Source organism: Alosa sapidissima, chromosome 9 (genome assembly GCF_018492685.1).
Source record: "Alosa sapidissima isolate fAloSap1 chromosome 9, fAloSap1.pri, whole genome shotgun sequence".
Taxonomy (NCBI): Eukaryota; Metazoa; Chordata; class Actinopteri; order Clupeiformes; family Clupeidae; genus Alosa; species Alosa sapidissima.
The window spans coordinates 7,090,720-7,115,612 of record NC_055965.1 but is presented as its reverse complement, the minus strand read 5'-3'; the positions used below and the strand labels follow the sequence as shown (position 1 = coordinate 7,115,612).

The 24,893-nt window shown below is 45.0% G+C and overlaps 1 protein-coding gene across 3 annotated transcripts in view; it reads right to left on the bottom strand.

The window, feature by feature from the left end:
* prkcaa (protein kinase C, alpha, a) overlaps nucleotides 1–24,893 on the bottom strand; it is a 155,317-nt gene that overhangs the window by 70,194 nt on the left and 60,230 nt on the right. For all 3 annotated transcript variants that reach the window (XM_042103080.1, XM_042103081.1, XM_042103083.1), the window contains exons 4-5: nucleotides 2,676–2,787; nucleotides 1,661–1,789 (exon numbers count right to left, since the gene is read on the bottom strand). In XM_042103080.1, the coding sequence (XP_041959014.1) occupies nucleotides 1,661–1,789; nucleotides 2,676–2,787 (241 nt within the window). The remainder of the gene's footprint in view (nucleotides 1–1,660; nucleotides 1,790–2,675; nucleotides 2,788–24,893) is intronic.

Here is a 24,893-nt window from a genome sequence, read left to right as displayed (position 1 = left end):
AGATGTGACATAGCGTAGAAGCGACTGTGAGTCTGTTATTAGCGTCACGGGTTGGCTTCGATGTGAGTGGTTGAAGTAGCACGTCAATAGATGACGGACAAGTGGCTTATTCAATCATATGCAAGCATTTTTTGATTAGGCCCAGCCTTCTGAAGCAACACTTCAATGGATCAGTTCCAGATGAGTGGATGAGTGGAGCTAGGCGGAGCGAAAGCATCTGGCTATTGCCAGGTTAGTATTTATCATGCAACCATGCAAAAGCAATGGAACTATTGTAATTACATTTTACATTAGTAAAGCAGTCCTCTGATGTGCATGTTTTCACAAACTTTTTGTGAACAATGTTAGCACTTTAAACACTGGCTGCTTTGAAGTGCATGTATAACAATATAGCGTAACAATAATAACTATGATGTGATATAATGATAATTTGATGAGGGGTGGGTTCATGTAGGTGGGCCCTATGACCCCAAAGTATGCCATGACCGGGCCTCAGGTCAAAGAAGTTGTCTATGTCCATGGCAACACTGGCATACAAATAAAGTCTATCAAAGGTCTGACAAAGGTCTGACATAAGGTAGCATTTTAAATGGGTGTTTTTTTTTTTAATACATAATGTTTTTGAACAGTTTACTTACAGTAATACAGCTTCTAACAAAAGTAGGGTGATATATATTTTACGTTTTCCCTTTAGTTGAGTTCAAAATAAAACGGACACAACAAAATAACAAACACTTGATTTTTAAAAAAATTAGTCGTTTAGATTAGTCGACTAATCGAAAAATTAGTCGAAAGATTAGTCGTTAGAAAATTAGTCGTTAGTGGCAGCACTATAACAGAACTGGGTTGTTGCGTAATTAAACAATATGCCACGGCCACAAGTGTCATATTGCTTTTATACAAAAGTTCTTCTACTACCAACTAATTAAATTGTGTTTTCTATCGATTATGTAAATGTATTTGTTTGTACATCCTGCACCCCAAAAATTAATTCCAGCTGAAGTATTGGCATCTCCTGTTGCCAAACAACGCAAACACATCACTCAAGAGCCAATTTAAGCCAGAGACGCGCTTGGGGCTCTTTTGCACTCATTCCGTGACTCTCTCGTCTAATCAGAGATGAATAAATAGGTCAACCAGTCAACATTATTTTCATTCAGACGCATGATAATGAGAATGAATAAAAAAAAAAAAAAAATCTGGACTTTTCAACTGAATAGATTGCAGCTTATTTATAACAAAATGATCAAGATAATTTGCACATCTGCCTGCCTTACTCAACCATCCAAAAGCAGATGTTTATGTGCAACGCCTACTCCTTATTAGGAAGGGAATGCTCTGTCAGTGCATGTGTGGCCCAGATCCAGAGGATTCAGTTCCCTTTTCACACTGCAGAGGATCCCTGGTGAACGGCTGCGGCAGCTGGACACACAAGTCTTTAAATTCTCACTTCCTCCTGTGATCTTCCAGGCATTGACCACAAAGATTCACTGTCACTATACCAGGAACGGAATCGAGTGTCTAGCCAAGCAGAAGGCCTCTAAGAGTTAAGGGGAGTCCTGAGGGACAGAGTGGGTCCCGTAGGGTGCGTGTGTGTGTGTGTCTGTGTGTGTGTGTGTCTGTGTGCGTGTGTGTGTGGTAGCTGGGGGTCGTGACCTACCTGTCACCTGCAGCTTCTCTCCGGTGACCTCCACCTTCAGGAAGATGCGTCCACGCCGCTCTGTGTGGTCCATCCCGCACAGGCTGGGCACGTTCATCACACACACCTTATGGACGTTCATGTCACAGGCTGAGATACACACACACACACACACACACACAATATTAATATTAATATGAAGTAGAGTATTCACACAAATGTGCAGTATTAATGTACATACAGCAGAACATACTGAGAGAAAGTGGAATAAAACATTATGTCCAATATTAGCATACACACACAATATAAATTCTCCCATTTTCTTTTCACCATAATACAGATCTAATCCGTTATTAGGAGCCTTCAGTAATGACAAAAGGCCCTTTTGCTGTGACTCAGGAGTGAGAGTGTGTGTTTATGTGAATGAGCTCTCGTGCCACTCACAGAGCAATCTCCCAGCCCCAACCAGCCCCCTCTGACACGCATGACATCTGTCGCCTCAATTCTTCATTAGCCCAGAGTTATAATTAGGCCCGAGCAGCCGATCCCTGATAGGGGGATGATGAATGCATGAGTTAATTGATGTCGCTGACTGAGGGCGATCTGGGATCGTGGAAGACAGGGGAGGGAACACTGAGTGATCATCACGTGCCGCCTTTTCATCTGGTCTGCTCGTTTCATCTGGTTGTCAGCGTTCTTCTGGAGGTTATTAATGTGGCGGCTCGTACAGAAGATATCTGCGAAATATCTTATTCTGAAGAAATTAGGGCTGGATTGGAGCTGCCCTAATCTCTCTCTCTCCCCCTCTACCTCTATAGGGGACCTAGATCCCCTTCTTTCTACCTCTCTCCCCCTCTACCTATCAATTCATCTCTTTATCCATCTTTCTTTCTCTCTCTCCATCCGTTGCTTTACCATTGCTTTTATCCCTTTTTTTTCTGTAAACCTGTGGTCATGGATCTCTGACGTTATGAGATGAGCTCTTGTCAAATCCATGAGTTGTAGGTTTTGTGACTTGACCCACTAATGGACTTACTGTCACACTTCATCCCTTGGTGGAGGAGTCCGTAGAGAAGTGACCCGCAGTGGTCACAGAACGTGGGGCTTCCATAGGTATGGATTTTGAACTTGTGCTTGCTCCTCGGGTCCTGCACGAAGAGACACAGAGAGAGAGAGAGAGAGAGAGAGAGTGAGAGAGAGAGAGAGAGAGAGAGAGAGAGAGAGAGTGGGGGAGAAAAACAGAGAAAGAGACCAAATAAGTTACTAACATGTTACTGATCCATTAATTTAGGGAAAGAACAACTGTTTTCATCATGAACAACTGACATACTGTATGCTAAAGTCTGTCTGCAGCACCAACCCAAAGTCAGAAGTCTGAGATCAGTCAATATCTTGATAATACCATGTTGATATAAGTTACACAAGACCTTTCTGAAGCACTCTGTTTACAATAAAAAAAAACAGTGGACTATTAAAGTGTCCACTTAAAGTAAACAGCCGTTTAGAGAGCTTTTAGCATGTACTTCAGAACAAAATATATAAATATATTTGTTTGGCCCGCTGACAAAATCAACTTGAGGTGAATAGGGGGCAGATCTCACAAAATGCTTTTTATTAGCTCATAAAGACTCATGCACAGGGAAGACTACAGAATCCAATAAACGATGACCGGCCAGCTTTTTGAAAGCCCAGCACAATTAAAAATGTGAGATGGAAAACGGCAAAGAAAAACATGTGGGACCGAGTTTTGCAGATGTTTCCCACACAGTGTGGCAGACAAAGTGAGTCACTTGGCAAGGCCAACTTGACCTGAGAAGAATGACTATACATCAAAACGCTGAAAACAAACCAGACAACCAACAACCCACCAATCATTCAACATAATGAGTATGGTATTGAATGAAAATGGTGGACAAATATCTATGCTTGTATGTAACATTCAATTTTTCCATTAATTCAAACGTTCTAAAGAGATTTCTGAAAGGTGCATTAACGGAACAAACAGTTCATAATGATATACATTTTTGTGGGTCAAACAAAAATGGACAATCATAACTCTAAACACGATTTGGCAAGTGCGGCTGTCTAGACAAACACACCTGCTCAGTATTCATTCATTTAGATAGAGATAGACAGATAGATACTTTATTGATCCCCAAGGGGAAATTCAAAGGTCTCAGTAGCATACAGACATCACACACAACATGCACTTACAGCAGAAATGGTAAATATAAGTATAAGTATAAACATATAACCAAACTCCACTGTACAATAGAGACAGTAGAAGATAAGAAAAACTAACAAAACTAAATACTAAATATTCTATATAAATTAAATTAAAAGACACTGATTGTATTTAGATTGCCACTCCGCAGGCGGATGTCTTGACCTGTGCATGTTTTAAGAGCCACTCGCTGTCTTCATGGGTTCAAGAAGCTGCCTAATTAGTCAGCGAGATGGATTAGTCATTCCGTAAGTCCTCTTTTAAGTTCATTATAAAAGCGTTACTCTCTTTATAGGTCATTGGGAGATCCTGCTGAGAAAGACTCAGTTGGCGTGCCAAACTGAAGGCTCTGGTGAGCGTAGTCGTTTTCCCCAATGGGTTCTCAGTGAAGGCCTGTCATCTACGCCAGGGGTTCCCAAACTTTTCCACGACAAGGCCCCCCAAATACCACTAGGTTCTGGCCAAGGACTCCCTTGATGTGTTATTAAACCCATCGACAACACAACGGCAAAAACACATTAAGCTAAACCTAATAATTATTTTAGCCACAAGCACTTCCCAATGGAGCGAAAAAACTGCATTTGGGGCTTTCTGCTATATGAGCGCTATCATTATCATGGAAAATATAATGTTCAGATATGTGAGACATTATTATAATGGCATTGTATAAAAACCCTCATAGTAATACTCGTGCAGCAACACATTACGCGCAGTGGCACCTCCATCAAGTTTCGAGAAAGTATCCCCATGTACTGTAGCTGTACTTAGCTAAGCTTAGATAACGTTGTGAGCTAAAATCGAGACTCCACAGTTTTGATTTAGCATAAGGAAATACCAGCAAGGGGTAAAATGGACGAGAGTTCACTTACTGCTCATTCATCAAAGACTACCTCATGGCAGTGAGATGCTTTCAAAATCTGTTTTAGCTTAGTTTTGGAAAACAGAGCTGTCTCACTGACATTAGCTTAATTACTTGGCTCAAACAGCAAGAAATAACTCTGAAGTGTTTTATAATGTCAGCTCTCATCTGGTCCCTGATGAATTCATATGGTTTCCTTACATTTATGTGACACTTCCACTACATCAAGGGAGAAGCCATGCTAGCGTTCCAGTGCACAGGTCACGTTGCGTTAGCGGAGAACCATGTGAACAACAGCAGGCTGCTCATACACGCAGTGGGGACTGAGGAGAGAAGTGGTCAGCCAGGATTCAAGCAGACAGCTGGTGCCCCACAGACATGAGACACAAGGCTTTCCATGACAGGAGGAGGGAGGAGGCCAGGGACCAGAAGAGGACGGCTGAGGGAAGGAGAGTGGGGTCAGCCAGAGCCCACGGGGAGGAGTGCGGAGATACCGCAACGAGAGGAAACATCCACCACCGTCGGGATGGTCCAACGTCCGGTGGGAGTCTGTCGAGGAGGCTTTCGCTGTCCATTAGCATCGTGGGCCTAGGCTATTCTTAGAGAGAACTGAAAAGTTACGATTCCTGACTAACGCCGTTAAGCATGATATACAACTATACCTTTCAAGCTGCATTAGCTTGCATAGAATGAAGCACATGAAAGAGCAGGACTATTAGGCTGTAAGCTTGATTTAACCTGACCCAAATTCACATAGTAAACAGGCTTGGACTGGCCCAGCTCCATCTAAGAACCATTGCATTCTAATGTACATAGACTTCAGGTTCATAGTGACCCTTGGTTTGGGGGCGCTGTGGCGCAACTGACTACAGTGCTCATGCCATATACGGGTCCAAGTGCCCACGGGGTCCCAAGTTCGAGTCCGACCAGGGTCATTTCCCGATCCAGCCACATCTCTCCCCTCCCACTCGCCTCCTGTCTGCCTCTTCACTGTCCTATCGTAATAAAAAGCCGAAAGATATACTATATATACTAGTAGGCTACTATTCTAGTACTATATATACTAGAATAAAGCCGAAAGATATACTATATACTTATTTTTTATAAAATATATACTATTACATTCATACTTATTTTTTATTAAAAAACAATTAACCTTGGTCCACCTTGGTTGATTAACCTTTAACCACTCAGCATTAACTATGGGACTGCAATGCTTCCTACTCCACCATCTCACTTAATGATTCATTTGCCTTTCTCCAAACCCTGTGGGCAGTAAGGAAATGTTTTCGCCCTTGATGAAGAACTTCTTTCTCCCTTTTATGAGATGTTACTCGATTTTCAGATAGATGTCACACTCTCTGTCTCCATCACACCACTGAGAGACAACAGTCTGTCACCAGCGCCCACAACTGCCCACTCAGTCATGGGTTAGTCACAGACAATCCACACACAATCTGAGACCAACAACTGACTATTAATCATTAAGGCTAAGGTTACCATAAAACACCTACACTTGCATAAATGGAGACTCTGTGTGTGTGTGTGTGTACTTGCGTGCGTGTGTGCGTGTGTGCGTGCGTGTGTGCGTGCCTGTGTGTGTGTGTGTGTGTGTGTGTGTGTGTGTGTGTGTGTGTGCTTATTATAGAGCGCTGCTTCCCCTTGCACTCACAGCTCTTGCTTTCTGTTTCCTCGGGGCACGGCCTTGGCGCGTATTTAATAGGCTGCTCAATTATTTATCAAAGGCATCAATGTTTCATGGACACTTGTAATGGACTCTGTGCACAGAGTAAATGACACAATAGCTGACTGGAGCAGCCCTGGAATGAAACGAGAAGGAAACATTAGCCCATGACACTTGCAGTGCTAAAGCACAGAGGCTGACTGGTGACAATGGGTGTTCCACCTCATCAAATCACAGAACAGAAGTAGTACTTGCTTTTATTAATTACTTACTCAAGTATTCAGATGTACAAGTATTTGTCCTTTTTAATGTATTGTACTGTAATTTGGTCATTATAGTAATAGGGTATCATTTGTTCAGTTATACATCAAAGAAGAGCAGTAGGACATCAGGGAGGAAATAAGAAGCGTTATGCAGGAAGAGTGCAGCGTGTGAGAGTGCAGTGTGTTGACCCTGGGACTGGGGAGCCGACGGACACACTGTGTGAGAAGACAGCGCTTTGTGTTGTGGGAGATTTGGCTTACAGGACACAATGAGTCACAGTGAGGGGAAGATGTTAGCATGGTGCCATTTCAACGGCCTTTAAGAGTTCCTCGACTTTACACCCACCAGCCGCTGGCATTTGACACACACACACACACACACACACACAGAGCACCTCTCTCAGAAACATAAACATGCACATACTCAGACACATAGAGCCAGAGACACACACACACACACACAGATGGGAGACACGGATACCACAATGGCATGTCAGTTCCATCCTTTCATGTCCTGTCTGTCTGCCTAATCAAAACAGCCAGAGAGAGACAGTGCGTTCAGAAACCTGCCGTCTCTGATGATAGTGGGGATCAGATCAAAGGAAACGCCTTAAGTTTGGGTTCTAGACTAAACACGCATGAAAGGTACCAGCCTTTAATCATCCCATGACTAAAGTTCAGTGGTAGAACAGTGGGTCTGGACCAGTGACGGTATATATGAGTCTATGCTCTGAACACAAACTGACACCACATAAAAAGCACACACACACACACGCGCGCACACACGCACACACGCATGTCGCACACACACAGAGAAAGTAAAGATTGAGTGGGAGAATGAGCAAGAAAGAGATGATTTGATATTTGCCACCGTCCCAGTTTTACTTCCATCACTTCCACCACAGCTGGATAAATAGATTACCGCGCAGCTGACCTGCATAATATCTCTTATATGGTGACGAAAATAACCTGGCGCACGCCGCGCACCCTGGTCTCGGGATTAGTCTGCGCTCGGGCCTCCTCTCAGGGGGCTGGCAAACACACGTGGAAGAAGGCGGTCGGCGGACGAGCTGGAGTCGAGCCACCTTTGCCGCGAGCAAACACTCCAAGCTTCCTTCCAACCGCACATCCATCACGGGCCGCTGGGCCAGCCGAGCACCTGGGGCAGGATGGATGGTAAACACGGACGGGAGGTTTCCAAGTAGAAGTGTCACTGCGTGCGTGATGGAGCTCGCTCTGTGGCCACCGTCGCCATGGGCACAGGGGCATGTAAGCAGGGGAGCAGCGCTTCATAAATCTGGACCTGTAATCGCCAGTTCTCTGGATGGGCTGTGTTGAAGACATATGACTGAGAGGATGGGACAGATATATTTCTGGAATTATTTTTAATAAAACTGCATATAATAGTTGGCCACAACCTGTCAATCAATGCCTAGAAATTACCTAGAAGTGATCTAGATGTCCCTGCCTTTGAAAAAGTCTTGGACTTACACAGCTTTTTAAAATGATTCCTATTTCCCAATTCACATGAGTTTACCCTGATCTAATAACAATTGAGCTTGCTGCTGGATAAATCTACAGCGGAGATCTGCTGTCCACTGCGCTGCCCGCTCCTCTATCCTCTTACAGTTAAGTAAGCCCCCCTGAGGGAAAAGGAATCAAGACCGCATTTTGTTCTTTTTTTTGTAAAGTGGACTTTTTTTGGGACGTGCAATATGTTCCGTCTGACTGACCCTGTGCGGGCGCGTGGCCACTCTGTTAAGACTGGACTGTGTGGCATCCTCACAGGGCTTTCCCTGGCGGAGAGCAGAGGGCCGAGAAAAGCCCTGAGGCTTCAGGGGGGGGGGGGGGACACTAAGCTGTGCTGGGCAACGTGTGGAGGAGAAGGAGAGTAGAGGACCAGTCCCTCTCCATCTCACATGCTAAAGGGGGGACACGCTGCTTATACATGCAAGGCTATGGCTGCAAGCAACAAGTACATATAGGAATACTAGTACATCACGATCTCTTGTGCAGCAGACAGCAACAGACTAAATGATGATCAGTATGGTGCTTAGTATGGTGTTTCCTATAAAAAAACGAAAACACCGTACCCTCAGAACCTATTTAAAACACTTCACACAAACACACACACAAACACACACAACTGGAAATAATGTTCCAGTTGTGTAGAACTAAGACCAATATGCATCCAGAGAACACAAAAGAAAGGCAAGTTCTGACATTAGATTGGGAAAAGACATTTTATTCTGTTGTTCTGTTGAGTTGTGAGAGTCTTCAGATTCGTCACTAGATGTGATTTGTTTTGTTGCTAGACCAGGCGGGTGAAGAAGTTGTTAAATGTAGCAACTGCAACACATCCATAAAACAACCGTGTTTATGGGTGCTTAAACTATAGTGGTTAGCTTGCCTATAAGGAAGAAGTTAGAAATCTCTGACTTCTAAGATGTTTTTAAAGGAGCTGTGTCTGACGCATTGAAAAATATCCCTCTAACCTATTTCATGAGGCTGCACAAAAACACACTGGGCTCCTGGAAACCTCCACGGCTCACCTAACTCAGCCTTACCGCACTGCACACAGGCTGAGAGCCGCTGATCCACAGCACTACAACTGTGCAGATCAAATCCGCTTTCTTGAGTATAGCAGCTACATGTTACATGGTTACAAACTGGAATCTGATCAGTTTAGTACAAACGGATCAACGGGTGAAGCTATCGATAGCAATCAAGAACGGAGTTGATTTTTGCTTTAACTGTGTTTCAACTGTGCATTTGCCTTCTTCACTTTGTACAGTGGCAATGTGGATGAGTTAAATGGTCGAGAGGGGACTCACTGCAACTCGTGGCATAACATGAGCAGGAATGTACCAATGCTGGGCTACTTACATAATTAATATTACACTTTCATCACACTAATAGGTCTTTCCAGACATGGACACTACCGATCAAAAACAGTATTAGCAGAGAAAATAATATATCAAAAGCCCCAAACCATCGACACTGATGGAATCACAAAATCTAATTTGAAGATACACCACAGATTATGTCTGGATGTCTGGAAAGCAATTACATTTAGGGTTTAGTTGATGAGCTAGAATCGTTTTAATTCTTCAAAGACTTCCGTCAGCTGTTGTCACTTCAATTATACATTTATTCTGCAATTACGTGGCACTTGGCAACCATCACAGACCATCTTGAGGAAACGGTACTTTGTCCATTAGTTCCCTTTTGTTCGAAACCTGTCAATCAAAACACTTTTACAACCGCTCCAACTCAGAGACAACTCTATTAAAGGAAAATTCCGGTATTTAGCACTTTGAGTCCCTTTTCTGATTTGTTTTTGATGAACTAGAGTGGTGGACACCGAAATTTTGACGATTGGTCCTGTCTCGACTTTTCTGACTCGTTTTGAATCGCCTTTGACTAGTCAGAGTGGCTGCCTACAGGCATGCTCAAACATGTCCTAAAACAACCCTTAACGTTCGTTTTCAAAACTGTGCGACTTACCGAGTGGTTAGTGGTGTTCGTTGATTATTAAAATATATCGGCACAATGTATGATTTCCAGCCTTCTTATTTGCTATTGTGGAACTATTTTTTCAGACACCTCACAACCGCGTATAAACTTCCGCTCAATATTTGAGCCTGAAGCATACAGTAGACGTGGCGCAGTAATATCAACGTGCAATGAGTCTTCCAACAGATCAATGGGATTATACAAAATGGCAAATAAAACGCGACAGAAACTGTATTTCGCTACGCTACTTGTTTTGGAACATCAACGAACACCACTAACCACTCGGTGAGTTTCACAGTTTTGAAAACGAACGTTAAGGGTTGTTTTAGGACATGTTTGAGCATGCCTGTAGGCAGCCACTCTGACTAGTCAAAGGCGATTCAAAATAAGTCAAAAAGTCAAGACAGGACCAATCGTCAAAAATGTCGGTGTCCACCACTCTAGTTAATCCAAAACAAACCAGAAAAGGGACTCAAAGTGCTAAATACCAGAATTTTCCTTTAAAGGTGCCGTGTGTAAGAATTGAGGTAAAAATATCCAAAAAATGAGCTACACGCATCAAAAGAATGAGAAGAAATAAGGGCGATGATGTCATTAAAAAAATGACAAGGTATGGTGCTGCAGAGATATCAACCTGAATTAGCATGGTAAATTACTAGCCACAGCCCGACAGGTGTCATAATACCAGTTTCGGCCATGGGAGGCGGTATGCGGGCAACATAACCGCCAGCCAAACTGCAATACACTTTTCTCGGTTGTTACTCTAGGGTAGGCCAACTCACTTTCTGGAGGTATACTGCCCCCATCTTTTATGGAATGTGGAGTATGAATTGATTTTTTGGCGAAAATTACACATGGCACCTTTAAGAGAACAGATGTCAAATATGACAACTCGTGCTGATCTGTCATTTTCCGGGACAAAAAAGTCAATTCTTAAAATGCACCCAGGATGCTATGTCACACTCAGCAAAAAACGTACCACTGTTTCAATCGATACAAACACCAATCGCTTAAGCCACCTTTACATGGCTGAACAGAACCCTCTCCCTCTTCTATGTCACCCTAAAGCTTTGTAGACCGCTTACTCAGAGTATAATCCAGCCTGTTTCATGTTGAATCAATAGTTAGACCAGAAATTCACCTGGATCAATGAGCTCAGTTAGGTGTGTGTCTGCGCGCGTGTGTGTGCGCGCGCGCGTGTGTTTGTGTGTGTGTGTGTGTGTTTTCATGCTTGGTGGTGGTGGTGGTGGGGCAGCAGCAGAGAGGGTCATTCCCAAGACAGAAATGTGAGATCAATGAGTAGTGTGTGTGTGTGTGTGTAGGACCATGCTTGCCCCATCACTCATCACCCTTAACTTAAGTGCCACAACAAGGCACTTTCAACTTCAGGCACACTGTGCAAAAGCAACAGTGACATCTGGAAGGTCATTCCACCAGCAACTCACTCTCTTGTGACTGTTCTACAGAGAATACCGGCCTCTTGTACCATTTGCAAATGCTTTAAATGTGATTTAAATGATGCCTGGTGATTTTTCCACTTGAAAACAAGCGTTAAAAGATTAAAACCAGGTTTTGTTAAAGCACAACCCCAAGGGTGGTTTGACTGACACTAAGACTACAGAGTGATCTCAGTCTCCGTAATACTATTAAAGGAATGTTACGCTACAACAAACGTTGTTAAGTAATTGTTCTTACAACAAGGATAATCAGCTTTTTATATCGCAAACTTGGTAACCTTAAAAACACACTCAAATCAAATTAGGACAACATGTGGATCAAGTTGCCCTTCGCAATTCTGCCTTGGCAGGGGTAGAGCCTCTGACTTATGGACACTGAATATCAGCTTGACTTTTTCCAGCTGATTTCCAGCCTCACACCACATATAACTACTGTTGATAAATCCTCTTATTACTCAAGATGACAAAACCTACCATTAATCTAAAAGGAAAAATATAACAACATAGCAGACGAGAATATTCTTAACTATTTTGTATCCATGCTTTGAGACACTGAATACATGATATTTTGCATTTATACTGACCGTCCAACACACTCATAAGCCACATTTAAATGGACAGTTTTACACGGTTTACATGGGGTACGTTCTATTCCAATCAGCCGTTTTAGAATCTTTGATCGGAATAGCCGTTGTTGGCTACTTTTCCTTGAGAAGATACCGTAGGCAATCCAATTGACCGATGGCTGTTCAATCGGAATAGGAACAGATTACACCACCTCTTTTATTGCAATTAAAATTCTGATCGAATCAGGCATTTTTATTCAGATTGAGGTGTTTATATGAGATTTTTTATTCCGATTGAGCCGTTATTCCGTTTCTAATGGGATTAAAAGTGTTCATGTCACCGTGGTGATAGACACACAAATCGTATGCTGCAACTGCAGACTCCACTCTCATATCCTTTCGGTTCTGTGGGGCGCATGACAGCTGAGCCATTGGACCTTACTTCCTTTTAAAGGATGGGCACACAAGATGCATCAGCCTCAGTGACTTCCTGCCGTCTGTGGCCTTCTCCCACATCAGGGTCTGGGAAACAACTGTCTGGCTTTTACCTCCATCGTCTGCCCACATGTCTTAAGCTTAAGATGTCCTAATTAAATGACTGTGGTGTGTGTGTGTGTGTGTGTGTGTGTGTGTGTGTGTGTGTGTGTGTGTGTGTGTGTGTGTGTGTGTTTGTGTGTAAAATAAAAAAAAACACACAATGTGTGTCCGTAACAGTGTGCACATCGTAAAGAGAGAGATTGATGTTTCAAAGTGAGGTGTGTGTGTGTGTGTGTGTGTGTGTGTGTGTGTGTGTGTGTGTGTGTGTGTAAGACACATCACAGCGCACTGTTTAAAAGCTGAGACGCAGCCAGCTGTAGTTAGTCATGTCCGCCCACACACAGCTGATGCTGAAGGATTAGCTTGTTGTTTTTCATTCTTACCCCTTCTCCCTATCTTCCTCTCTCTCTCTTTCCTTTCTCTCTCTCTCCCTCTCTTCACCCCCTTTACTCTCTGGGTCTGTGTCGACCCCCCCCCCCCCCCCCATTCTCACACTCCACTGTAGTGCAGAGAGAAACATCCACTGGCACACAGCTCAACGCCTGCCTTCACTTCCGATCAAGTCAAACGGCTTCCAAAACACGCCCCAAGGAAGGGACCACAGCCAACCGCACCACACAGCACACCAGAGTGCACCGAGGGTGAGCGAGGCACAGCGGAGAGGGCGGACGACACTGGACGACGTCATCAGAGAGTCAACAGATCTCTTGTCTATAAAATGGTGCCAATGAAGAGTGGCAACAAATCTGGGGAGGACTTGGGGGACCTGGAATTGAGAACAGTAGAACAAGTGTGGCACAAAAAGCCACTCCTGTCACAACACAAGTATGAAAATATGAGAAGAGGAATGATGGATATGGGGAGTAGTGCAAGTCCCATCTGCTTACGATCAAGAGCGTCCATTACGAAAGAAAAAAAACCCTTGGACGTGCATGTCAGCATGCTCCAATGGATCTGTGCAGAAGACATCACTTGCACTTCGGCCTGGACTTCAACATGTCCTCTTGGTTAGCAGTGGTCAATGTGAGCATGTATACACAAGGAACAGGGAATTTCTGTTTCAAAAAAAGATCTTTTAGATCTGATCTTTCAGTAGGGTCAGCAATATACTAATCATACAATGACACCATATTGGCTCAAAAGAACCTTTCACCACTATGTTAGAGGCCCAATGGAAGAGGAAAGGACTAAGGTCAACAACAGCACTGTGCTGGGTAGAACACGACCCTCAGCGACAAAATGTGTCGGTCATAGCAGAGCTCTGTAAAGTAGCCAGAACACACACAAGCAGTTATTACTTCTGTATGCAAATATTACTTCTGTAAAAAAGGATGGAACTTAAAAAAAAAAAAAAAAAATAAGAGCTTGGCGATTTTCTTTTTTACCTTATTCAACCATTTCATTGCATGTTCATCATACTGTATCTACTGCATGTGAAATCCCCAGGACATGAGCCTTAGTCCTCCTCTCTCCCTGTTCCATCTGAAGCAGGTGGTGAGATCAAAACAGGGAAACCTACGAGCGGCGAATGTCCAGCACAAGTACGTGAGCACCAAGAGGCTTTCCACCGGGCCGGACATGCTGTGCTGCACACTGACCACATTAACCTTAAATGAGACGAGTGTAACGCGTGAGCACGCTCCCCCTCAATTGTTCATTAAATGGGCCCGCGGAGCGAGAGGCCTGTCGCTCCCCGCAGCCCGGCCACTCATTACACCCTGTAATTGGGCCTTAAGCAGGCGCGGCAGGCTGGCCTCTGTCCGCGCTAGGGCTAGTGCAGCGTACTGCGGCGGCCCCTGCGCTCGGTGGGCGGGGGCGAGGAGGAGATGAGGTTAGGGCATGTAGAGTGATGATTCACTCGCATGGGCTGGCAGAGACGGGACAAACACAATTACGCCCGTGTAACCGGCGAGTTAGTCAGTCAGGAGGGACACCCAGCAGAACACACACACACACACACACACACACACACACACACACACACACGCGCGCACGGGGAGCGCAGACGGTTTATCATTGACGGCTAAAGAGAAAATAACTGCAGAGGCACTGAAGTTAAGCGGTTGCTAAACGGGCTCAAAGGTTCAGCTGTATGGTGGACTAAGGCCACATTCTTTTCTTGGAGGAAGAAAAGAGGAATAGTCTACAATTCAATCAAAACATGAGTGGTTTCAAGAAAAATCTTAATGACTTGGAATTGCTTCAAACGCATAGATCAGCCAGATCTGTTTCACTCCGTGCCTTTCAAAAGGAAATTACAGCAAGTCGGTCGGAAAGCTTCCTTAGCTCAGTACAAGAGCTAAAACTGATCAAATCTGCAAGAAAAGGTCAACAAATCTGTTGACAGCAAGTGGTATATTTCCAGTGTTGTATTAGTACAAGTTATCAAATACAGCCCATAAATATTTAATACTAAAGACCATCTTGGTGAAGAAGAATGCAGGAGTGGGCCGATTCCAAAAGCCACATCAGCAGTGAAACCTGAAACCAATGGAAAGAAAGGAATACACCAGAGAACTGAGCCCTAAGAAGTCCCAGGATGCTGAGCGATTAAGTGTAAGCATGTGTGTGTATGTGTGGCTTTCACATACACAGTTCAATATCCTCCCTGTATTGATCTGCCAGCTACTGTCTTGGGTCACAATGTCACTCCTGGAGTGACACCCTGACATGTTTTCCACAAACGACTGGAGCGAGGCGCCAAGTTCAGCCCCCAATGAGATTTCAGACATGTTACCAGGGAAGAAAGCTCCAAAAAGCAACAGACTGTAGACATACTGTTGGAGACTATGGTTAAGAGGCAAAATATGGCAACCCCAGATGAGTTCATGACTGTTTAGAGGTGGTAATTTTGGAGCAACAGTTGGTCCAACAAGCCTCACACCCCCCCCCCCCCCATCTCAAAGGCACAATAGTGTCTGATGGCTAATCAGTGGATGCTGCGCTCACTAGGACGCTTCATGCCAGATGGGGCATGTGATAGACATCTGAAATAGCTTTTTTAGAAGATTATTGAGCTGAGGGTCCAAAGTAGAAACTGGAGCACACACACACACACAGACACACACACACACACACACACACACACACACAGAGAGAGACACACAAAGACATACACAGACACAGATACCCACACACACACACACACACACACACACACACACGCTCTTCATGAGCATCAAATTCAATGAGCTCGTAATAAACACATGGAAAACACTAACTGACAGCTCATCTGAAAGAATCTGTGTATGTGTGTGTGTGTGTGGGTGTGTATGCATGTGTGTGTGTGGGTGTCTGCGTGATTGAGTCTGTCAGTCAGCGACGCGCTGCCAAACGACGAGTAATTAGCAGCGGATTAATTAGTCATGTTTGAGTCTCGATTCCTAATTAGCACTTTACTGGAGGCACGTTGGGTTGCCCACGATGCGAACACAAACTTTTTGATCTCCTCTCGAGGGTCTTCATGCCGGGCCGCTCCGATTCCCACCAGTCCCGCTCTCGCTCTCCCACACAATCACAGGAGTCTGCTTCTTGAAAGTTATTGGGATTAACACGCTGTGCCTTCCAATTGCGCTCAACACCGATGTTCGCACCGAGGAGAGCTGCGCCCTCAAAAACCAAAGCGCTTCTCTGATGCCCACTTTGCCAAAGTTTTTGCTCGCTTCGAGCGTAGGCGAACGACTCCGTTGTGTTCCCGGCCGTTCTTCTCAGAGGGACCACGCAGTAATAAACAAAGCCAGTGTTTTCACAGCAAAGGGGAAGACTGTTGTGGAAATAGAGCGAGCTGAAATATCACTAAGGGAGCTGGGGGAGGGGATAGGGGGTGACACATGTGTGTGTGTGTGTGTGTGTGTGTATGTGTATGTGTGTGTGTGTGTGTGTGTGTGTGTGTGTGTGTGTCTGTGTGAGTGTGTGTGTGTGTCATTTCCCCTGCTCCAGCAGCTAACAGAAATCACTGAGTGTGCTGAGGGGACCATACAGTACTTGAAAGCAGACTGCACATCACACAGATGAGCTGGCTGGATCTCCCCCACTCTGAGTGCCATGTGAGGTGAGGCCCGAGAGAAGAGCCTGAGCGAGTCCCTAGGTCTCTTAGCACGGTGGAGTGTCACCACATGACAGGAAGTACAGTACAGTGCAGTGGGACGGGTGGGGATGGGAGGAGTGGAGGAGGCTGCGGGGTGTGTGTGTGTGTGTGTGTGTGTGTGTGTGTGTGTGTGTGTATGGCCACATCATGCTCGTACCGCTCTCAGGTGGGAGAGTGAAGTAGAGGGTAAAGTGTGCAGTGTCAAGCACCAGCAATTACTCCTGCAAGACAGCATGCTTTTAAGTGTGTGTGTGTGTGTGTGTGTGTGCATGTATGTCTCATTGCCAACAGTGACTGCTTGAGGTGGCGAATACATTGAGCTAAACATAAGTCCTGAGTGCGATAGTGGGCGTGTTCAGTGGCCTGGTCTATCATTAGATCAAAACAAGCGCATAAATAAATTAATAAAAATCAAAGGCAAGCGCACACACAGACTGAAAACAGGTGGAGCTGTTTGCAATGTGTTAATTAGTGCCTCGCACACACACACACACACACACAGGCACACGCACACAGACACACAGACACACAGACGCACACACACGCGCACGCATGCACACACACACACTCTCTACCATCCAGCCTCAGCATATGTCACGCAAGGTAAACACAGACTTGTCAATCAAACGTTGCCAGAGAGCAGGACTTCCTGTCTGACTGAGAAGGGGGAAGGATGCTGTGAGTTGCCATGGTGTTTTCTGGCATTCTAGGGCTACAGTGTCACCGTCTCTCTCTCTCTCTCTCTCTCTCTCTCTCTCTCTCTCTCTCGCTCTCTCTCTCTCTCGCTCTCTCTCGCTCTCTCTCGCTCTCTCTCGCTCTCTGCTGTGTATCTGTTGAGTGACTATGTGCAATTAACTGTTGCAGAATCTCCAGATTCTCTCATGTACCAAAGAAATTCAGAAAGGCCAACGGAAGTGCTAAACACTCAGGCTTCAGACATCAGACCGGAGAAATGATGAAAATCATCTCACTCTTCGGTGCTACAACAACATCGGGGCCTTCACAAATAAGCTGCAGTTGCACAATCCCCATATTGGTAAGAGGCTAAAGGTGGGACTCCACATAGTGCTGAGCTGAAAGCTTTTTGGAGATTGATGGCCAGGTAAGCCGGAAAATTCCCCAGCTATGATGAAGGCCAGACAGATATACCGCCAGCCATTCAGTGAGGCATCTCGCTCTATGGGGGTCATCTTTCAACGAGATTTGGTTGTCACAAGATACGGTACTAAGACTGCCGTGGGGCCAAATAATCACCAACAGGCAATGACTGCCATTTTATGTGGATGAGACAAAAACACCCGAACAAACTAAAATCTGAGAAGAGCAGCCGATTGTGTGAAGTGGTGAGGACCGTCAAGCGGAGTTTTTTTGGGGAGGTTAACTAAAGAGAGGTACTTGAGTTTAAAAAACAATTGAGTTTAATTGTTTGTTCAATGCATCCAACAATCAAAACCACTCTTTCAACAAATTCAAATTCATTGGTTTCTGCGCCTATTTTCACATCTGTGTCATAGATGTCATATCACTTCAAGTCATGAAGTGTTTTTGGCCTTGAAGGGAAACAGCTGGACATTCAAATGATGCATACGGCAATCTGTGAAAACTACATATATATTTAACTCCATTGATTTCAGATGCCTTCCCAATGTCCCCTGTAGAAGTGTTATTAAGGTCCAGGCCATAGACATGGTACCATGCTACAACTGGGCACCTTGATTGATATTTGAATACCTTGTTTTACAGAGCTCTTATTGAGGCTGTCCTGGCATTTTCTATCATCTGCTGGTACGAAAACCTCACTATCAAAGAGAAAAATGCACTTCTCATAATGATGAATGTGACCAGCATGGTAGTGGGAGTGCAGTTCTGTAGCCTTACTGACATGTGTGTCCCTGCAATGACTTTGTAGGCATTGGTGACTTGAATGTGATGTGGGCAGCTAAGGGTACTCAGTGGAGCTCAATCCGACATCCAACCTCAGACACAAGTGTATACACATCCCACAACCCTAAAGTGTGTGTACTGTACACACACGCACACACAGAGAGAGAGAGGGAGAGAGAGGGAGATGGCTGAGAATGTGTGTGGCTGATGGATGGGCATGTTGCGCTGCAGGTGGCCGTCACTGTGAGACAGAGACAAGTTGAGGGGGACACATGTGTTGGGGGGGGGGGGGGGGGGGTTGCAAGGGCGACACGTGGGGGAATTAAACATAGCTCTGGTAGCTCAATCCTAGGCTGCCGGGTCCTCATTACACACACACACACACACACACACACACTGGAGGTAAAAGGAACGGATTTCTCCCTTACAACTGGTAGTGGTCATAAGCAAGGAGATTCGTCACAGGGTGAGAAAGGCCAGTCTGGCTCTAAGAGAGCAAAGCCCACTTTGAACGTGTAATGTTTTGTCACCATTTAATTTCAAAAGTGTACTATAGTTGCAATGTTTAAAATCTGATCAAAACTCTTCAAGAGACCCCGGACATTAGATGCATTTCTATTGCATACTGTACATATAAAAAGGTGTTTGAACAGAAACACAATATCCTGCTAAGAATGACCATTGTTGGGCAGCACTTGTCCCCTACGTTCAATGGCATAGTCTAATAATTACCTGCTGTCTGCGGTCATACCCACGCCTACGTGAGGAAGCTGGGAGAGAGCCTCCTCTGAAGACACTGCAGCTGTGGCATGAAGGCGGTGTAATTAAATTAGAATGTCACATCTGATTTGCACCATGGTCTTGCTGCAGGCCTGTTTGCCTCAGTGTAGCAGTGAAGCATCATCGCTGCATTATCAGACGCGTTTTGCTGCGCTTGTTTGCTAAAAATAAACAGCATAAAAAATAAAAATTGACATAATTACCCTGCAGATTGTTGAAACAGCCAGAGTAACCAAAGATGAAGGGGGCATTGTATGAGATTGAGATTATCAAGTTGTGGTGTTTTGATCTTGGTAGTGGTTGCCATGGATGTGTTGATTATTTTTGCCTCAGACAAATGAGATAACCCGAGTAATTGCCTCGACTGTCTACACGGTCATGTCCTCATAAATGCCAAAAAAAATTAAATAATTCTACAGTATGGATTTCATCGGAAATTCACGCAGCGCTGATTATTGAATAAGGTTACTTCTGTGCTTCACACAACAAAAGTGGAGCAACAGATTAGCCTATAGATCACCATGTCCTCGGGGTACTGGCAGTTGCTGAGCTGCTCATTTGTGTGGAGCAGGAAGGGAGGAAACTGGTTTGGCACACTGTGAGCCTGTCCTGAGGCTTAGGGAGCACCAGACTCAACAGAGGATGAATTAAGAATAAATAATAATAAAATAAAAAAAACGTCAATGGTGTCCCAATACACTGGAGCTACACCCAGATCAATTCCATTTGCCGACTCCATCATTTGATTAAAACTCAGGTCATTCAGTCCCTTTCAATCCAATTTAACTGGGTGCACCGTTTCATTATTTCATAACCTCACTAACACCAAGTTTCATAACTTACACTGAGGACCACTGAGTACCTTTACACATAATTTAGTATAAACAAAGCAAATGCTCATATCTGTCCAGGATGATCACATTAGTGTGAATGGTATTAGAGTGCAAATGGTCCACTGCAACACTCGGCTAGTTTAAGGTACTGTACGTGTCCTCATTAACCACCAGTGAGCTACAGTACCAAACAACAATCACACATCATCTCCACTGCTGAACTAATCTCATTTTAGAACTCTCCTGGACAAACGAGCCCTTTCATAGACTAAACTTCAGCTCAGAAAACCTCTGAGTAACTGGTTCTATCTTTTGGCCTTTTTTTGCCACTTCGGAACCCAGAATTACTGAGTTGATTCCTCTATAGACTAAAGTGTAACTGCTAAAACCTTCCCATATTTTTTTCCTACAACAGCTCTTCAAAGAGTGTCAGGTGTTCAAGGCACTGAAATCCATGTGTCAGTTTAGCAAACAAAAGGCTGATTTAAGATTGTATTCCCCTTCAACAACACAACAGCAGAGTGAGGTCTGGAACATTGCCCAGGCCGCTTCCTAATCAGGCTTGACAGACGAGAAGCGTCCTGGGGTGCAGAGCCACCAGACGGTGGCGCAGGTGGGGTATTAGGGACCCGGCGTTGCCCCCAGGTGCCCTTAGGGACCCCGAGTGACGCAGTCAGGTCCCCGCTGGGAGGTACCCGGCCGGGCCGCAACACCCGACACAGAGAGAGCCCCGCAGGTATCGATCCCCCCCCCAAATTCCCCCCTCTGCTCTGCCCCTCACTGGGGTGCTGACATTTGGCAAAGGCGAGAGCCGGGCGCGCCGCTGCAGTCCCGAGGCTAAAGTCACTTCCTCCCCATCTGGCCTCCCGACAGCGACGAGCCTGGCGAGCTCCCGCTGCCTCGCGGAGGGCTAAATGGCGAACGAGCGACGTGTCAGCTTTCACACACCAATGCAGAACAAGAGAGTCCCATCACAGCCACACTCAGGGAAGACAGCACTCAAAAGGGAGGGAAAGGGGGTTTTGGATAAACGTTTGAAGGTGACGCATCAAGAAGGGAGCCATTAACAGAGAGGCGTGCTGTAGTGTTAGGAGGCCACTGTGCAGCTCCAGAGTGAATGACAATGAAGGCTGTATTTTTGAGAGATGCACACACCAATCTAAATGACAGCAGTAGCTTCTCGAAAAGCTGCCCTGAGACTCTAACGCTAGTCTGTAATTGCTTTTATTGCTGAGGCTAGCAGTGACCTTTTCAAAGTCCACAGGCTTAGCTGTTGTTTGTTTGCATACCACCCTGCCTTCTCCAACCCCCAGACTCATGACCCCATGTGAACTCTGTGGTTTTGGGGCGGGGGTGTTGACGCAGAACAGATTAAACATAACCGCGCAATCGTTTATCCAGGGGCCGTGTCTATTTATAGCCCCTTAAATTATTTCCCCATATCTTTGGCTCGCCTTTTCATTTGGTACACGTGGGGGACTCCCCCAGTGCGAGGATCCTTTCCCTTCTCACCGACTGACAGGCGGGGTGGGGTGTGGGGGACTCATGTCCCCCCTCCGCACCTGAAGAGAGCCCTTGAGCGGCGGAGGAAATGATTGGCCTCGTAAACGATCGGGCTCGTAAATACGGCCTTACGGAGGTCCGTGGGAGCGGGCCGGCCGGGCTTGTCTGCAGAGGAGGAGCAGGGGGTGCGGTGTGCTGGCCTCTGCTCTCGGACGGCAGGTGCCCACTGCCATACCAGGGCGTCGGACGGCAGGACAACAGGCTGTAGTGCCTCATGGGAAGCCTCCGATGAGGGCACTGCTGGGAAGCTGAGGAGGTGGGCACAGAGCGGAGGGGGCATAGATAGGCACAAGATGAACTGGAGGGTGTCGGGTCATGTTCCCATTTCTCAGAGCCATGGCCTAACAAATCCCCCATAAGCTCTTACAGAAATACATCCGTCCTCTTCAGAATCCAAGACCCCTCACACATCAAACACTATCATTTGAAATCTCAAGGGTGAGCACGCACTTTTGTTAACAGAGAGGCATTCGAGATCAAATCCAGGTCACCTCAAATTATAGTCTTCTCACCACTTTGCCAGATTTACCTGACTCCCAAGTCAGGGTACGCTTTCCTGCAATGCTGACCCAGATTTTTTTTTTTTAAAAACGGTATTCTCACTCTAACGTGCCAGGAATTCAGGAGATGTCTGGCGGCAGTGGTGACGCGCTGCACCTCTAAAAACAGTTCTCTAATGATGGCCGCCTGCTGACACGGCATGCCTCACAAGAAATCACTGACAGAGTGACCCAGATCTTCCATTGTGTCTCCAGGGCAACAAAATTGGGGCTGTTGTTTTTCTTCTGGGGCACACACTTCCAAAATATCTGCTAAATACGTAGGTCCTCCTGGCAGCCTTGATTAGCTTGAGAGAAAGACAAGGTATTTTCTATGTTCCTGAGTACTGACTATTTATGTTGCTGAAAATAATGAAAAGCCATGCATGATTGCAGACACAGAATTCAGAAATTCTGCCAGTTTCATCACATTTCCCACAATTGTTTGGGTGTACTGCTAGCTTTACCTTACATCAGACCGGCAAAAGTTTGTTCATGTTTATGAAGACTTAACTGCTGAAGCACTAGCAAAGTGGAGTCTGAAATCAGAGCACAAGTGCATGTAGGGAAAAGGTAAACAAAAGTTGAAGTTGGACACCTGACAAGTCGCAAGAGAATCCGAATCTGGTCTGCTGTTGTTTCTGCAGTGCAACTGGCAGCCTCAGGGTTCTGCTGCCGTGGAAACAGAGGAGTGAAAACGTTCTGAATCCCCATTTGTAATCGGACACACATTCCAGCAGTCGTGCCAGAGAGAGGGAGAGGGAGGGAGACAGAGAGAGAGAGAGAGAGAGAGAGAGAGGGAGACCATAAGTAAGTGATAAATAATTAATGCCATCTGACTTCAGGGAAGTCAGTGGACACACAAGGCTGGAGGGTGTCATGTTCATTCATGTTTGGTAGCAAATAGTAGCACAAAATATGGCTGCATTATTTATCTTGCCTTTTCTGTCTCTGAACTAAATATAAAAGTTTGTGACATCTGTCCAAGAGAAAGAAAACAGACCACACATTTCCCCTGGCAGGGCTTCACAGAGATGCCAAGGAATATGCCATCAAGAATGGGCCTTGATTGCATTTTAATGAAACAAAACACTAGAGGATGTGGGAGCGGTAGTTGGCTTTCATGGCACAGCCAAAGAGAACAAAGATGAGTGCGTGGTTTACCAAGGCATCCTTCAGCAAAACGCCTGTGAATGCAGACGCAGCACTAAAGAACTCTGGCGAGGAGACCTGGAGTATGCAGAATTAAAGACTCTTTTAAACGACTACATACACACTGGAGTGGTATTAATGCATAATGTTTACATTTATATGTATGGTTCTTAGTAGACGCTTTTGTCCAAAGTGACTTACAATGACATCAATAAACATTTATATTTAATAAACATTAAACAGTTTATAGCAAAGTCAACAGTTTATAGCAAGAGTCATCTTGTGATGGTATGTGATGCGATGTGATATAACAAGACAAAATCTTTCCTCAATGTCTTCATGGAAAGTCGACCCTTTAAACAACATTAATTCAATTCAAAGGTCAGATAGAGCTCACCAGCAGACAGGTATGCAACACTCAGTATCAGCAAATGCTTTAAAACACATTTTTAAACAAAAGCTCCATTAAAAAAGAAAGATTCTCATGGAAACACACAATGAGTACAACCAGCACTCCCACAAAAGACGTGTCGTTTAAACATCTCTTCCCTGGATGTAAATTTGGCTTCATTAAACATCTCTTCCCTGGATGTAAATTTGGGTTCATTAAACAAATTCCCTTTTCAAAAGGTCACCGCGGCCAAATTCTGAACACGAGCTCGGTGAGCGCTGCCATTTTAATATCAGCAGCAGATCAGAGCCAAATCCGCTCAGTCTTATTAAATGAATCTTAAACCAACAATGGTGGCTGTACCCTCTGAAGCCTGGCCTGTCTGGAGAAATGCGAGCGCTTTCGTGAGGGTGAAGGAGAGTCAATTAGAGAGGTTTTTGGACCTGCAGTCAAATTCCCCAGACTCTCTCGCTTCAGGAATTTGTGACGCTGTGGGGTTTAAAACACATCTTGGTGCAGGGGCTGAGAAACTCAGGCATAAAACTGTTCATGATTACACCATGAGGAATGAAAGCATTCATTTAATGAATGTTATTTATGTGCTTCTCCAGCTGAAAATTATATATTTTTTATACTGAACTAGAGTTTAGATCCGTGCAGTCATTTGTGAATCTGTGTGAATCTAAGTATAAAAGTGAATGAGAAGGATATGAAGACTGATAAATATGATAACAGATGTAATCACAATGTTTAATATATGCACAACAGCTCACAGGTCTTTACAGAAAAAGCATTTTCTCGTAGTGACCCATGTTGGTGGACTGGTGACTCACTCCCACAGTGAGAGAAGGGCTAGGCTGCGCCAAATCGACTGGCCTCCTTAACGAGACAAACAGCATCTATGCTTCAGGTCAGTGGC